The sequence below is a fragment of the Penicillium griseofulvum genome (assembly GCF_001561935.1).
Source record: "Penicillium griseofulvum strain PG3 chromosome Unknown contig_95, whole genome shotgun sequence".
Classification (NCBI taxonomy): Eukaryota; Fungi; Ascomycota; class Eurotiomycetes; order Eurotiales; family Aspergillaceae; genus Penicillium; species Penicillium griseofulvum.
In genome coordinates this window covers 611193-626157 of record NW_024467454.1, presented here as the reverse complement: position 1 = coordinate 626157, position 14965 = coordinate 611193, and the positions used below count along the sequence as shown (strand labels likewise).

Here is a 14965-nt window from a genome sequence, read left to right as displayed (position 1 = left end):
GAAAAAGAATTGGGCTGTCTTTTTTTTCTTCCCCCCTCTGAGGCTAGAATAAACAGGCGGTCAGATCATACGCCCTTCCATTTATAGAGTGGAGGTGCTTAGTATAAATGACGTCCCCATTAGTTTAACTTGTGGATTTATGAATTTATTAATTATATTGTACTTTGATTTAATTGCATCTCTTGATTGAATGTTGTGCTCACTTTGAAAGTCCTTCGCGAATATATCCATGTGCCTACGGAGTATCGAACTTGGAATTGAGTATATCATCAAGCCAAAAGCACCATTGTCCCTGCCCAATAGTGGACCCAGATATCATGAGGTGAGCTGGCATATACCGACAAGGGTGGCAATTATTGTCACCGCAATAGTCGATCATTTCTGCTCGTGGTCTCTTTGTTCCAGCTGTGACCATCACATATCGAAGGCACCGAGCAACATGCTGCCAGCCACAGCAATCATTGGTGCGTATCCCCAGTGATTCCACTGTCCCTGACCATGAGTCCAGCAAACAATTCCATCTGCAAATGCAACGCTACTAGCAGCAAGCAGGATCCAGCCCAGGGTTGAACGGGTGCCGAAATACGAAGCCACATATATGGCAATCCCCATGAAGATGTCCCGGACTCCATAGACTGCCATTAGACTGTCTACCATCTGCTTGTCTACCACAGAGGTAGGTGGTTGGAACTCGAAGAAAGTGAGAGCATGGTCTGGACGTAGGATAGCGTTGACACCGAATCCGATAAATATGGTTGCAAAGGCGCTAGCTACCAAGCGGAGGGCAAGCGAATTGGAAAGAGGCATCTTGTTTTGCCAAGCCAGTATTATGTTTGATGTTTGCGTTGTAGCTGTAGTGGCTTGATAAGCGCTGTGAGGAACCACGGTGTACTCCGTATTCCGTTGTGTTTGAAGATATGGGAAAAGCAATTACTAGAGTTCTCACCGGGGGTTGGAAGAAAGATTTATAAGGTGTCCCCTGAGATTGCTCGAAATCGTAAGAATTGAATTAGGCTGCAATAGCGGTTGTGGACGGGATTGATATGCCAAGTACGGAGTATGCACGGGGTTCGGGGTTATGTCGTTCGTGCTCCGTATACGTGTGGAGTACACGAAATCAACAGGGACCTCCTGGAAACCAAGTTCAGTATCTTCCAGGGCAAATAAAAAAGAAATGAACATAGAAAGCCCCCAAGATTCCCAATTTCAAAAAGTTCCGAAACAAGGTGCCAAGCCAAGTGTAAACAAAAGGTGAAGCTGAAACATGAGAGCTTATCGATAAAGTGATCGGCGCTTCTGCTTTTTCCGACCGCGCGGACCATAAACATTGAACTCCAATTTGGTCTCAAAGAATTTCAAGGTTTCTTCCCTGGCCAAAATGCTGGACTGGATCAAGGGGAACGAGCAAAATGCACAGGCTACAGGTATGTGTTACATTTGACCTTTGAAGCTCTCGGTCTAACATGATGCTACAGATGACTCCAAGCTGCTAGAACCCCCTGAGACTCCAGGCCATGTCTTTGCGATACGTGCCTTCAAGAGTGCTATATTTGGTACTCCAGGAGCAGAGGAAGATGAAAACGACGCGTCCCAGAAACAGTCCGGTCACCAACGAAGCAAGAGCGATACAATCAACTTAGCGCCAACAGAGATCAACACCGACGTGAAACCAGACGCGACTTACAACCCCTCGGGGTCCCCCACGAAAAGCATACTTGTTACACCTGGAACCTCGTTGCGTCGTAAGACGGTATCCTTTGGTGAGAGTGTCATCGACAATGAGGGGAAACGGCCTGGCTCGGCCAGTAAGCCAGCCAAGACTCCGCCAAATCCTTCCGGAACCCTCAGTACCCAGTGGATGTCCGGGTCTTCAGATGGAAGTGGCAAGCCGAGGAGCAAACTCACCCAAACACTCATGAATGCACGCGATAACGCGTCCAAGAACTCCGAACCGGCCAAGTCTGATGAGCACACAGGAGAAGCGAAATCCGTCATAGTTTCTGGGTCTAAGGATACCCTCGAAAATGAAGACGTTACCATCAATCTGGAGGACCCGCACTCGGAGTCTGGGAAGTACTGGAAAACCGAATTCGACAATTACCGTGTGAGGACCAATCGAGAGATCAAGAAATTGATCCAATACCGGTCGATTGCCAAATCCTATGCTCGCAAGAAGGATACAGAAGCTATGCGGTTGGCCGACAAGCTGAAGGAAGAAGAAGAAAAAGTCGCCGAGATGGAAAGGCAAGTATCACGGCTTGCCTCTTCGATGGTCGGGGAGGGATCGGCGGGGGATAAGGAGCAATTGGTTCAAGGCTTGACCAAACAGACCGCTCTTGCATTGCAATACAAGCAGCAAGTTACCTCTCTTCGCAACGCCTTAGAACGACATGACGTCGTAAGCGATGTGGCTAATATCACACAAAAGAAAAAGGAAGAACTGCCTTCAAATGACTCGGCCGAAGAGCTTCGCAAAACACAACAGGAATTAGAACAAGCCAATGCTAAGATTGCGGCGATGCAACAACAGCAGTCCGAACTGAGCACACTTCAGGACCTCGCGCAGAGCTCAGAAAAGAAAGCCCAAGCACTTGAGAAAGAGAACAACACTCTGAAACAAACGCTAGCACGAGTAAAACAGGAAATGTCCCGCTATGAAGGTCGGCGAAAGGACAAAGAAACAAGATTGAAGCAGAGAGAGGCCAGACTGGAGCAGCGGATCCAAGAATACAGAGAAAAGCTCAAAACGGTATCCCAAGAGCACCGTGCCTCGGAGGAGAACTTGAGAAATGCTTCCGAGGCAGAGCGCCGCCACATGCAGAAACAGATTGACCTTCTGAAATTGCGACTTGGTTCTACCGAACGCTTCCCGACACTTCCTTCCACAGAGCGGCAACTTCTAAGTCCTCGCAAAGACCTGACGGGAGTTCAAGTATTTGACTTTGCCGGCCAGGATCTTACCGGTCAAGACCTTGAGAAACCCGAAGAAGAACCCACCGAAGATATCGAGCTTCCTCCAAGCCCGAGTCCACGCTCCAAAGTACGCGATCCACGGCCTGCTCTGCGCAGTGCCACAACGGGTACACTTGGTACAAGGCCAAACGCCCGAAATATAACCGCGGATGACGACGAGGTGACACATTATCTTAACGAAATCCTACTAAAGCCGCGGCACGAAGCCCAGAATGCTGTGTTGGATGAAATTCCCCCATCCTCGCCTCCCGATATCTCAGCCCTGAAGTCGCTGAATCGCACGTACTCAAGACGTCGCCTCGGTGAAGGCCAGCGGTCTTATCGAAATCTGAACCTCCCTGCTGAGGATGACACTCGGCTCAGCATCCGGCAGGCACAGCGTGAACGAACCCACATCAAATCTACCCTCGATTCAATGTCAGGCCTCCCGTCTCGCAGCCGGTATTCGGGATATACCGTTTCAGCGGGCGAACGCGTGGGCAAGCGGTACGGGTTGACCGATTTCCAGCGTGAAGGTCTCTCTCCTGAACGAGTTGCCGCTGCCAAGTCACGGCTCAGACAGAAGGATAGTCGTAAAACCAAAGCATCTGGATAAGAGAATGTTTAGTCTTTGGTTATCTTGGGCTGTGCTTGGCTCTTTGTATTCACTTTCTGAATTGGAAATATGGTGTGGCTTTTGGAGCATGGTGGGATGGTGTTCAGGTTCATAAGCGTTACTCTTTTTCATCCCATTCTTGCCATCTACGTTGTGAGCGAAACAATTGTTAAATTACTGCTTAGTGACTCTTCTCTAGTGTCCCGGTCAGCTCGTAGACTGTATCAAATCGCACCTTTATTCACAATCTAGATTGGGTATTAACTCATCTACTTCTAGCTGTGGTTGTCGCTCCCTAGTTCATCTACAAAGGTTCCATATTGGCATATTAACCCCGTGTGCGACAGAACATAGTGGGTCGTGCCTAGTGTGCCCTCAGGCCTTGCCGTCAGAAAGCGACACAACAGCCCATTTCCCGCTCCAGGCCCACTTGCGGGACTCAGAGCCGCCGCCTCCAGGCAGTGCACGGAGCTTCTCGTCTACGCCAGCAGGGAGACCGACAACGGTATCAGCCTTGCAAGTGCGGAAGGCCAAAACACGGATACCGGACTTGGGGCCTAGCGGGCCGATTGCTTCTGTGAAAGGAGTGGTGGGATCCCATTGGGCCTGGTTATGGTTAGCAAGAAACCCAAAGCAAAACAAAGGAAAGCAAAGAACACCGAACTTACATCATTGACCAACTTCCGGTAGTTAAGGTCGCCCTTGAACAGAACAAGCTCGCTCTCCTTCAAATCTTCGAACAGCTCCGGTGCCTCGGAGGGCATACGCCAGTAACCACCCTGGGTAGTCCAGAAAGCATGTGGGCGCAGGATCAGCTTGCCATCCTGGTGGAACTGGCTCCACTGCTCAAAGAGGAATTTCACGTCGGAAACCTCCTTCTCGGAAAGAGGGGGGTAAGTCTTGCCCGAGTCATCGGCTGCTGTGTAAAAGGCCTGTGGGTCGACCATGCTGTTGAGCAGATCGGAGAAATCCTTCGGCGTGACATCTGACACAAACCATGGCAGCCGCTTGGGGTGAAGCACGACACTGGTTGCCAGTCCAGCAGACAGCAAGTATCCAGCGAGAATCAGGTCAACGAATAACTCAAACCCGGAGTTGTCTAGGACGATGTCAACGCGGCGCTCGCCGTCCTTCTTCTCCCTCCGCGCCTTTTGCATTGCCTCGAAAGCAGCATCGAGGTCGTTGACAATGATGTTCTGCTGCGATGCTTTGCGTGCCTGGGATCCCTGCAGTTTCTGAATATCCTCGTAGGTGAGAGATGTCAGAAGTGACAGATCGGTGGCATTGCCCCATAGGCAAATCTCGCACATCTCCGAGAAGAGAAGCTTCTCTGCCTTCTCGATTTCCTCTGGTGACTTGTTTTCTCTCGCTTTTCCTGACTCTGCCTCTATCGCTAGTTCGCGGTACCTCGCGGCGAGTTCTAGTACGGCGGGACGGGACGACTTGAATGTATTCATCTTCTGGCGGGCGAACACATCATAGCCTTTCCAATGCTTGGACAGCGCGAAGAGGGCTTCCATGCGGCGGTCTATGATAATCGTCTGGTCAGTATTGCTATGGTATGTCTCATTTCTTGTTGAACTTGGGCTTTGTGCGTACAGAGGTAACACTCTGAATAAAGCCAGGACACATCGTGCCAGTGAGGGTTTCCGCGCTCCTCTAGCTCCTTGTTATACGAGGCGATATCTGGGTGTCCGTCGTCATCCAGGGGACTAGCCGCAATATGCATGTCAGATCAATCTCTGTAGTTCTAGCATCGAGGACAAGGGGTCTCACGTAAGTTGTCGGTTATGCTGAAGCTCATACTTCAACTTGGCCAAGTTCGCAATGATGCTCTTGCCTTCGTTGGCCTTCTCGTCGTCATTGACCTCTACAACAGTGCGGTGGAGATCATCAATGGCACCGGTCTAGAATGGTCACATATATTCAGCAATTCATCCCCCCGATATCGATTGTCTGCTGTAAGCTCACGATGATAACAGGCCACCGCTCATTGGCCGAGATCGAGGCGAAGCTCGATTTGTCGGAGGTGAGGTATTGGGCTACTCGGGTTAGTCCGTTATATTATAATGCCAAGCAAGAATGCTTACGGGTCTTAGGATCGAATTCCATTATGATGTGTTTGGACCGAGGGCAGAAAGAAGTTAAATCGGCAGAATAGAGGGGACAGCGCGGGGCAAAAGCGGTGTGAAGTATACAGTTGGCGACGTCAGAGCTACTCGGAGTTACTCGAAATACATCATTCATGCACATAAATACATTTAGAACATCAATTCTAAGTAAGTCTCTTGGGCAACGCCGCGCTTGAAAAACAGATATGTCATCACATTCCCGAAAGAATAGAGTTATTCGCGTAGGCCTAGTACAGTTAGCGAGGGGAACTTGGTTAAGATGTTTGGGTGTCATTAATACCATCGGCTTGATATCGGGGTGTGGCACTGCCTCGAAAACTTCATATGCAAGCTTGAGCTCGGGGCCGATGTTGATATAAGCACCCTTATTTTCAGTTGAGTCGCAGTACTTAGGAGCGGAGAAGACGGTGATGCAACGACCATCGTGCTCGACCTCATAGCCACCCATCCGCACTTCGTGGGAACGAATAATAGCCTCTAGGCCGTTGTTTTCACAGAAGCGCTTAGTCACATCAGGGCCGAATTGAAGACCGACACCACGCTTGCTGGGGCCGCGGCCAACCTCGGTCTGCGGGTCAGTCCAGAGCATCTCCATCATCAGGCCCGCTTGGCCAGGCTGCCGTTGGTTGTGACGGTTGAGCTTGCGGATATCATCCAACTTAATTTTGTCGTCGGAGAAGAGACCACCGTGTAGGACAAGGTACTTCTCACCAATCAAGGTGGCCAGCGGCAGAGCCGAGAAGGACTCGGAGAACACCTTGAAGACCCGCTCGTTATATTTGGCCTTGCACTCGCCTTCAAAGCCGTAGACCTTATTCATATCATCCGTCTCGTGGTTACCGCGGTTAAGGTAAAGGCCGTTGGGACGCAACCACTTGTATGCATAGAGCAGCAGTGCGATTTCGCAGGACCAGGAGCCACGGTCAACAAAGTCACCGTTGAAGAGGTAAGCGTGAGTATCGGAGGGAGCGCCGTTTCGTCGGAAGATCTCGAGCAAATCGAAGTATTGGCCTGTTCAATCAGCGGCTGCTTCACTCGCCGAACGTAGACAATACATACCGTGCGTATCACCGCAGACTGTCAGCTTCTTGCCCGATTCCACGCCAATTTCCACCATCGTAGGCTCGTTGTATACTAGATCCTTCACGGCCTTGATGATCTGGAAGACATATTTGCGATGGATCTTCTTTCCATCCTTAAAGCGTTGAATCATATCATCGATGAACTCCTGCGACATTTCCTCGCCAAGGCGCACACCGTCATAACCGTCCTCAACCTTGATAGCATCAATGTCCAGATCCGCAAAAGCAGAAGGCGGGTCTGCAATCTCAATGGCGCGCTCGAACTCTCTTCGGCGCACGAGCTTCTCACACTCGGCAGCCTTCAACCGAGCATTCTGGTTGCCGGGCTCGAGTCTGATCACAGCCTTGAAGTCCTTCAAGGCCTCCTTGTAGCTTAGGATGGCGGTATTTGCGAGGGCACGTCTCCAGTAAGCCTATCATAAACATGGATTTAGCATATAGTCCTCCATCTGCAGGCAAAATTCATCTTGCTAAGAATACCGACTAACCTTCACATAGTTGGGATCCAATTTGATTGCCTTGGTAGCGTCCGCAATAGCAAAGCCGAAAGCTTCGAGCTTAATTTGAGCCTATAGCCCAAACAAATGAAGATCATTAGCCATGCCGATCATAACCAACGTGCACGCGACTCTTGAGAATGTGCCACCAAGATCGTCGGGAACACACCTGGGCCCGGTTGCAGAAAAAGGATGGATCCTTGTCAAATTTGGCCACAGCCTGGTTATAAAAGTCGACTGCGACTGGCCAGTCGTGCTGAGCAAAGGCCTTATTGCCCTGCACCTTAAGCGCAGTGGCCACTTCTTGATCGGTAGCCATTTGGGCGGGAGAAAACACGAGGGGCACGAGACAGCGATTATCGGTGCGAAACCAGGGTGCGGAGGAAAAGGTGACAATTATATCGGAAGAGAAGAATAAGTTTCAGTAAAGAAGAGAACTCCTCTATATCCACTGTAAACTAATAGAGAAGAAAAGAAAGACGAGTGGTAAGAAAAAAAAATTGTGAGAGAAGATGAGAGTCTGGTTCCTGCTTCTCCCATGTTCTTTTTCCCCGATCGCAACGGGTCTTGGCATCCATCCAGACTTGACGGCTAACTCCCATTCATAGCTTTCTTTCTCTCTTCACTTCATATCTTCTCCAAATGTCTTTCTACGCCCCTCCAAATCAGCAGCGCATGCTCCGCGCCTGTATGGTCTGCTCCGTCGTCCAAGTTCACAATGTAAGGGCTACTCCCCAACTCCGTTCCGCGGACGACTCTAACGGCTCCGATCACTCCAGAAATTCATGCGTGAAGGTTGTCCAAATTGCGAGAGCACCCTCCAGCTCCGTGGAAACAATGATGCTATCCAGGAATGCACGTCACAGGTCTTTGAAGGCCTGATCGCCGTTCGGGATCCGGCTGCCAGCTGGGTCGCTCGTTGGCAGCGGTTGGATAACTACGTGCCAGGCACATATGCGACCAAGGTCACGGGAACAGTAAGTGCACACTTGACTGTTGGGGCGATGGGACTCGTTTGAAATTCCCTAGGGCTCCCTTGTTCCTTTAATTGAGCACGAAATGGCTAACTATGTGTCGCATTAACAGCTTCCGGAATACATTATCAACAGTCTCGAGGACTCCGGCATTAAATATGTTCCGTACGTGTTCCTCGAACCAATTCCACTGCCCTGATATCTCCATCGTCATACTAACGGTTGTTTGTTTTAGGCGAGACGGAAGTACTGGCGAGGAAGATGCATGAAGCACCCATCCTCGAGTCTTTAACGCTACACGAGCCCACCCCTGCCCATACAGTCTTGGTTATGGATACCCTGACAGCACACACACCATTGCTTCGATCAAGACAGGCAATATGAGGGTGGATTCGACAATCTTGCTGGTCGTTCGGAGTTTCGGATGGGAAGCATTATCTACTTTTCTTCATATTATTTACTGTACTACAAGGGCACACGCGGCGGATTCGGATTTTCTTCGGAATTCGGATTACTTTGGAGTTTCTAGTTCCAGTTTCTACGAATAGGGACATAAAAGATAGAAAAACGGCTTGCGGGGTAAATATCCCTACTCCGGCGCCAATGATTCGGTTCGAGTCATAACTCAATTGACAAGCACATGTCCAGAGATATACATGGCATTTTTGTAGTGACATAAAAGTCATAGCAAAGGGACAAATATGAATCCTCCAAAGGGAAAAATGAAAAAGTAAGCAAAAAGAAAGGGAGAAAAACGCTCATTAAACCAATTTCGAAAACGCCCGATCACTTCTAAACGTCATTGCCGGCATTTGTTTAGATGTTCTGGACGATCTGCTCGATCTTCTCAAGGAGGATATCGGCTGTAGGAGAAAGATACATTAGTAAGTGGGTCATTGGCATCAGGAAAAGAGAAGGTTGACATACCGTGGTGCTTCTGGAAGATCAGCATAGGGCGCAGACGGACAGCAGACACGCCACTGCCACCGATGTTGACACCGAAGGACTTGGCCGTGGCGACCAACTGGTCACGCTTGGGTGTGTCCCAGGCGATGAAGGTACCCTGGTTCTTACCACGGAGGTTCTGGAAGTGCTCGGGGTACTTCTCAGCAAGACGGGAGAGACCGCTGTAAAGGTAGTCACCAGTGATGCGGGTGTTCTCAACGAGGTCAAGACGCTCGATCTCCTCAATGATTCCGCGGAAGATCAGGGCACGGGCTGGGTCTCCCATCCAGGTGTTGAACTGGCGGTAGGGCTTGTTGGGGCGCAGAGCAGGGTTACCGAAGTAGTAACCGGCAGTCTGGGCCTTCTTGGAGAAGGTAACCATATCCGGGGGAGAGGACAGGTTCCAGTGGTCGTGGGCCCAGAACTTACCAGTGGCACCAACACCGGTCTGCACCTCGTCGACGATGAAGAGGACGTTAGTGCGCTTGGTGATGTCACGGAGACCCTGGAAGAAGGCAGGAGAGGCGTGGTTGTCACCACCCTCGGACTGGATGGGCTCGACCATCACTGCGGCGACGGGGTTGTGGAACTCCTTGATGAGACGCTCAACCTCGGCCAGGCAGCGCTGCTCCTCGGCGGCATTCTCCTGGACGTGGTCCTCCAGAGGGTACTTCAGCTGGGGGAAAGAGGCCTGGGGCCAGTCAAAGGCAGGGATATCCAGCTTGTGGATGGCCTTGCTGCGGGTGGTGGACAGGGAACCGAAGAGACGTCCGTGGAAGGCAGACTTGAAGGATAGAATGGACAGCTGGGGTGAGCCAGGGCTGTGGTTTTCCATGGTGGAGCGCATCTCCTCCTCAGTGAACTCAACATCGGGGCCACCGCGCTGCATCTGGCGGTAGTACATGAAGGCCGCCTTGTAGGCAGTCTCGTTGGCATCAGAGCCAGCCATGGCGGTGAAGACCTGGTCCAAGCCCTTGGGGGCAGCACGGAGGACACCAGTCTTGAGGACATGGGCCCAATCCGAGGAAGGGAAGTTACCCAGCGCCGGGCGGTTAATCAGAGCGGAGGCCATCTCGGACGATCCAGCAATCTTCTTGAGGTGGGGGTTGTTGTATCCAACGGGAATGGAAGCAATCTGAGCATAGCTACTTGGGGTCAGCTTCACTGTTTTCAATTGACTTGTGATTGATTACTTACACGTCAAGGAGCTTGTTTCCATCGAGATCAGCGATGCTAGAGGCAGGGTTAGTCGAGTCTTAATGGTGGATGGTGTCTATCATACTAGTTTCCAATGGACTGGTTAAAGTCAGTCAACATGTTCAAGCTGCGAACATCGAAGACTTCGTTAAGCTCGGCGGCGGCGGCCTTGTTCTTAGGTCCGGGGATTGTGCCCGAGACGGATGGAGCGGTAGGCTCATTGGGGAAGTAAGGCTTCTCCGCTGCACGCAAACCGGCAGTGGTGGAGAGAGTGCGAGCTGCCGGGAGGCGAGCTGCGGAGCGCAGCCGTGTGCTGGCACGGAAGACCGAGGACATTGCGATTTTAAACGTGAAGGGGGGAATTCAGAGGATGAGATGAATGACGCGGGAAAAGAACAGCGGTCTAAGAACTATCCGGTGTAGAAAGGAACGCTCAATTGGTATAGCTGGGCAGGGGGGGGGAGCAATGGAGGACAGATGTAGGACAGATGAGATAAAATGGAACAGCAACAGGCGCGGGGTGGCTTTATACTTGGTGCAACTGGAGAATGTTATCGGCCTTATCCTATAGCTCAATAGCTTCTCCCCGCGTATGATGCTGCTGTTTCGGTGATATTGACCAATCAGGGGTTTGCAATCTACAGCGAAACGCCGAGTATCCGATGGGGTATCTGGACGAATTGAGAAGGTGTACGCTGGTGGATTCTTGGTCAAATCTATATGGTAAAAGTTTCCATTTGAATGGGGGTATTCTATCTGTCTCAATTGGGGTCGAGTAACGTGAGGACGAAAAGTTAAGTCTCAGCGTCATGACCCCTGTCGTAGATCATCCATCGATACCAAAGCTCCACGATAAGATAAAGTCTTGGCATATCTTATCTTTGAATGTCTAGCCCTGGAGATGTCCACAGGTATGCGAGTCTGTATTGGGGTTAAGGTGCGGGGGGCTTTCACCGCAATTTATAGTACGTGATGTGCTTCATATGTACATATGTAGTTCTTTTACGCATTGACTCAAGTGATCAGTCTTGTTCTCCACGGGACTTGCTCTGGAATCCTAATGCTATAAATATATATCGGTAGATGATCCCAATAAATATATGCACTATGGAGTTGATTTACTCTTTTACCACAGAGTATAAAAAAATGAACAGAATAAAGAACCAATTAGCCAGATTATCTCATTTGTTTTAGTTTGAAAGGGGTTTGTGTCAATTAAACAGCAGATCTATCCCCCAAGTTCCTTTTGGCTCCTGATACACTATTCCCCACAAGCAACCAATCAACTGGGCTTGTGGTTTAGTGGTATAATACTCCCTTAGCATGGGAGTGGTCCAGGGTTCGATTCCCTGCAAGTCCAGATCTTTTTTGTCATTTTAATAATGAGATAATTTTCCTTTTTGATCATAGTTAGGCGGCCATGTCGTATTATTTTTTTAGTACCCTCAGTAATCTTCTCCGATATCTGATATGTGCTTTTTTTTTCTAGATAATATCTCGCTTTTCTCAGTTATATAGCGAAAAAAAAGCGCAAGTTGTACAGATGGATTTTCTACGTATAGCTAGGGATAGTATGTGATACATTACATAGTATTGCTATGTCTGGCTAGGTGTGACGCCGAGTATAAATATATTGTTGTGGGTAGGAAATTGAATTTTGGAACATAGAACAAAGATGGGCATATCAAACCATCAATTAGGGTTCTATAACTGGCGCCAATATCGCCCAAGTACAGGCATTTTCTGCCCCTGTCTATTTAATATTGAATCTCAACTTTGTTGGCTATGATAATCCGAGACCAATACTTTCATTCGATCACCTAGATGTCGCTAACAACACCCGACGTGTACTAGTATATGTAGCCTCATGATGAAGATTTGGTACATATATCTTCTACTTGACCTGTAGTGGCCAGAAAGCAACATTTTGAATCATCTTCTCAATAGCCGGGATATCTAGCGAACTGACACTTGCCGTTGAATATTTGATTTCTCAGGGGGGCACATACATGTAGTCAATGGAAGTGATCTAGAAGCTCACTCTACCAGCCAGCCTTGGAAAGCCCTATGCGCCGATCATAATCCACTCAAGTCTGCAAGGTTGGAACTAGCGCAACATTAAGATTTCGGCGCATGGTCAAATTGGTAATGAACATGTCAAATCCCGAAATCGAGGCTGATCATTGCTTTGGAAAATGCCCGGTGAGCACAATACATGACATACATATAGGGCTCGTATGGATATACAGGGCTAGCTATATATCCTATGCCATACAGATTACTTTCATACCTTTGACCGCATACTGGAATTGGAAGGAATCATGTCCATCCGTCAAACAAGTGATCATCAGAGTCATGATAGTATTAAATATATGTACAAGGTGTATCCCTTTTCATGTGGAATATCCTTTCTAGCGCGATCAAGTCGTCCAGGCTAAAGTTACATAAATGTTCACTTATAAGAAAAAAAGTAAAGAAAAGATAGTAGTAAAACAGTGCGGCTAATGAGACTGCCGATCATCGAAAGGAGAGTGCGTATCGCGCGGCCCAGAGATAGAGGAGCTAGCACTTACATGAGAGGCATAACCCATGCTCCTCTTTGTGTCAATGCTATCCGCAGGGGTGATGGGACGGCTGTGGTTATCGGACGTGATATCATAATCATGGCCCATCTTACCATGATTCGCGAGTCGTGACTCAGTCCAGCTCTCCATCTCGATGGTGCGCATAATTTCAAACCGATCGCTGTTGGAGCCGGGTGGGCGTGAATCATCGCCAATAACACGGGATGCTCGAGAGCGGCCGGTTGAATACCAGAGCTTGTGGGAGCGAGTCCGTTGATTGTAGGAGGAGTTGATATTTCGGGTTGAGCCGAGGAGGCGGGGGAGGAAGGCTGCGACGAGGGGACGGAGGGCCGGGGCTGAAGAGCAGATCTGTGCGATTATTAGCATTAAATATCTCGAGCGAAACTGTAGGTCTCTCACCAATCCCAGACTGATTTCCACCACGGCAGCGATCAGCACCGGCCACCCAAGCCAGGTCGCATCATAACCGACTACCATACTCTTCCATACATATACTGTTCGGACAGAGCCAGCTACATTGACCACGACACCGAGGCCGAAGATAGATATAACGGCGAGTCGTTGACGAGCGGGGAGTTTTAGACTCCATATCAATGGCATTGGTAGAGCTGTGACCAGGAAATCGGTAAAGATGTTGATCACACTGGCGGAGAAGACAATCGCGCCATCGTCCATGCAGCGATATGACCCCGGGGGGTCAATATGCCAGTATGCACTGACAGGACTATAGGAAACATTAACCATGGTCCGAGATCACACAAAACGACCCACTCACGTGCACTGAAAGATGCTGATAAGAGTGAATAGCAGACTAGAACCTCCAACGAAGACAATAGATAGAATGAACGCCCGGTTATATAGCCCGAATTTGCCCTTTCCGATGAGTCGCCGACAGAACCATAGCAGAGAGATCTTGGTGAAGCAAGATGACAGCGAGAACAGTATCTGGAAGGAGAGGTTCAATTTCTGGATAGTGATGAGTTTCAACACCTCAATGTCCCAGACATGGCGGTTCATGCCCCAATCTTCAGTTGCGACTGAGGTGATGGTTGCCATTGCGATGGCAAAGACCAGACCGATAACAATAAGCAGATCGTCGAGACCGGCACTGCATGTAATCCGGAGCCTGGTGTATAACCGTAGGGAGACGACAAGAAACGCTAAGGCTAGACAGATGATGTTTACCACGAGAACGCCATGCCCGCGTGTGGGAGGGTCGATATAGTTCGGGGTTGGCCATGACGCCACGATGGATGCCGGAGGGAGCTTCATGATCCTATTTGTGCCAGGAGGATCGGAGTGCAAGGAAAATAGACAATCTGTCTAGGCAAGTGCCACCGCCATAATTAAAGCCAACAATGGGAAAAGTCAAGAAACGAAGAGAGTCAAGAAAGTCCACACACGGGTATATTGGGTAGATTGTGGAAAGAGAAATCAAGCCACCTAGGACATGGGGTAGATATAATGTACAGGGATGGTAGGGCGGGGATTGCCACAATTTCATAGAAACATTAGATCAAAGTAGTTTCGAGGGAGGCCACATAATCCGAGGAGCCTCCCAAAGATGAGCCAATAAATCGACATCTAGAAGAAGTTAATATCTCGAGACCATATCAAAAATGGCAACACAGCCGAAAGTTGTTGTAAAGTGGGATGTCATGGACACTGATAGGTGGACACATACCCCCATAGTTCCCTTTTCAGCCCCACTGTGCTTTTAGGATCTATGATCAGAGGTCCGTGAGAGGCTATAATATAAAGGAACCCCCCCTTGTCCTCGCTTCAGGTACAATCGACCATCGAATCATTGTAAAGAGTGAAAAAGCTAAAAGCATTGACCTCTTTACAATTTAAATGTAACCTGGAGCTTTTTCCGACATGTGGCCGAGGTTTAAGGCCGAGGCTTACATTAATCTTTTAAATTCCAATCTCATTATACTCTACTCCGTATATGGAATAGAAATTCTATCAGTGGAGCAATTACT

At 49.2% G+C, this 14965-nt stretch overlaps 7 protein-coding genes across 7 annotated transcripts; 2 read left to right on the top strand and 5 right to left on the bottom strand.

Annotated features, from left to right (window-relative positions):
• Positions 1 to 414: 414 nt before the first annotated feature.
• PGRI_057540 (DUF4267 domain-containing protein) lies at positions 415 to 807 on the bottom strand (the record flags this gene model as incomplete). Its single annotated transcript, XM_040793467.1, has 1 exon — positions 415 to 807. The coding sequence occupies one exon, from the start codon at positions 805 to 807 to the stop codon at positions 415 to 417; it is 393 nt and encodes a 130-aa protein (XP_040648322.1).
• Positions 808 to 1378: 571 nt separating this feature from the next.
• Positions 1379 to 3568, top strand: PGRI_057530 (uncharacterized protein; the record flags this gene model as incomplete). The annotated part of the gene is made up of 2 exons (XM_040793466.1): positions 1379 to 1424; positions 1476 to 3568. 2 exons carry the CDS (start codon positions 1379 to 1381, stop codon positions 3566 to 3568), a joined length of 2139 nt encoding a protein of 712 aa, XP_040648321.1.
• A 375-nt stretch (positions 3569 to 3943) lies between these two features.
• Positions 3944 to 5680, bottom strand: PGRI_057520 (damage-control phosphatase ARMT1 family protein; the record flags this gene model as incomplete). Its single annotated transcript, XM_040793465.1, has 6 exons — positions 3944 to 4174; positions 4237 to 5096; positions 5168 to 5280; positions 5345 to 5475; positions 5540 to 5610; positions 5659 to 5680. The coding sequence occupies 6 exons, from the start codon at positions 5678 to 5680 to the stop codon at positions 3944 to 3946; spliced, it is 1428 nt and encodes a 475-aa protein (XP_040648320.1).
• Positions 5681 to 5891: 211 nt separating this feature from the next.
• Positions 5892 to 7598, bottom strand: ppt1 (protein serine/threonine phosphatase PPT1; the record flags this gene model as incomplete). Its single annotated transcript, XM_040793464.1, has 5 exons — positions 5892 to 5927; positions 5981 to 6711; positions 6760 to 7195; positions 7271 to 7351; positions 7449 to 7598. 5 exons carry the CDS (start codon positions 7596 to 7598, stop codon positions 5892 to 5894), a joined length of 1434 nt encoding a protein of 477 aa, XP_040648319.1.
• A 323-nt stretch (positions 7599 to 7921) lies between these two features.
• spt4 (transcription elongation factor SPT4) lies at positions 7922 to 8522 on the top strand (the record flags this gene model as incomplete). Its single annotated transcript, XM_040793463.1, has 4 exons — positions 7922 to 7999; positions 8059 to 8256; positions 8366 to 8418; positions 8489 to 8522. 4 exons carry the CDS (start codon positions 7922 to 7924, stop codon positions 8520 to 8522), a joined length of 363 nt encoding a protein of 120 aa, XP_040648318.1.
• A 547-nt stretch (positions 8523 to 9069) lies between these two features.
• Positions 9070 to 10731, bottom strand: gatA (4-aminobutyrate transaminase gatA; the record flags this gene model as incomplete). Its single annotated transcript, XM_040793462.1, has 4 exons — positions 9070 to 9116; positions 9181 to 10343; positions 10396 to 10431; positions 10481 to 10731. 4 exons carry the CDS (start codon positions 10729 to 10731, stop codon positions 9070 to 9072), a joined length of 1497 nt encoding a protein of 498 aa, XP_040648317.1.
• Positions 10732 to 12896: 2165 nt separating this feature from the next.
• PGRI_057480 (uncharacterized protein) lies at positions 12897 to 14252 on the bottom strand (the record flags this gene model as incomplete). Its single annotated transcript, XM_040793461.1, has 3 exons — positions 12897 to 13328; positions 13380 to 13704; positions 13756 to 14252. 3 exons carry the CDS (start codon positions 14250 to 14252, stop codon positions 12897 to 12899), a joined length of 1254 nt encoding a protein of 417 aa, XP_040648316.1.
• Between the last annotated feature and the right edge of the window lie 713 nt (positions 14253 to 14965).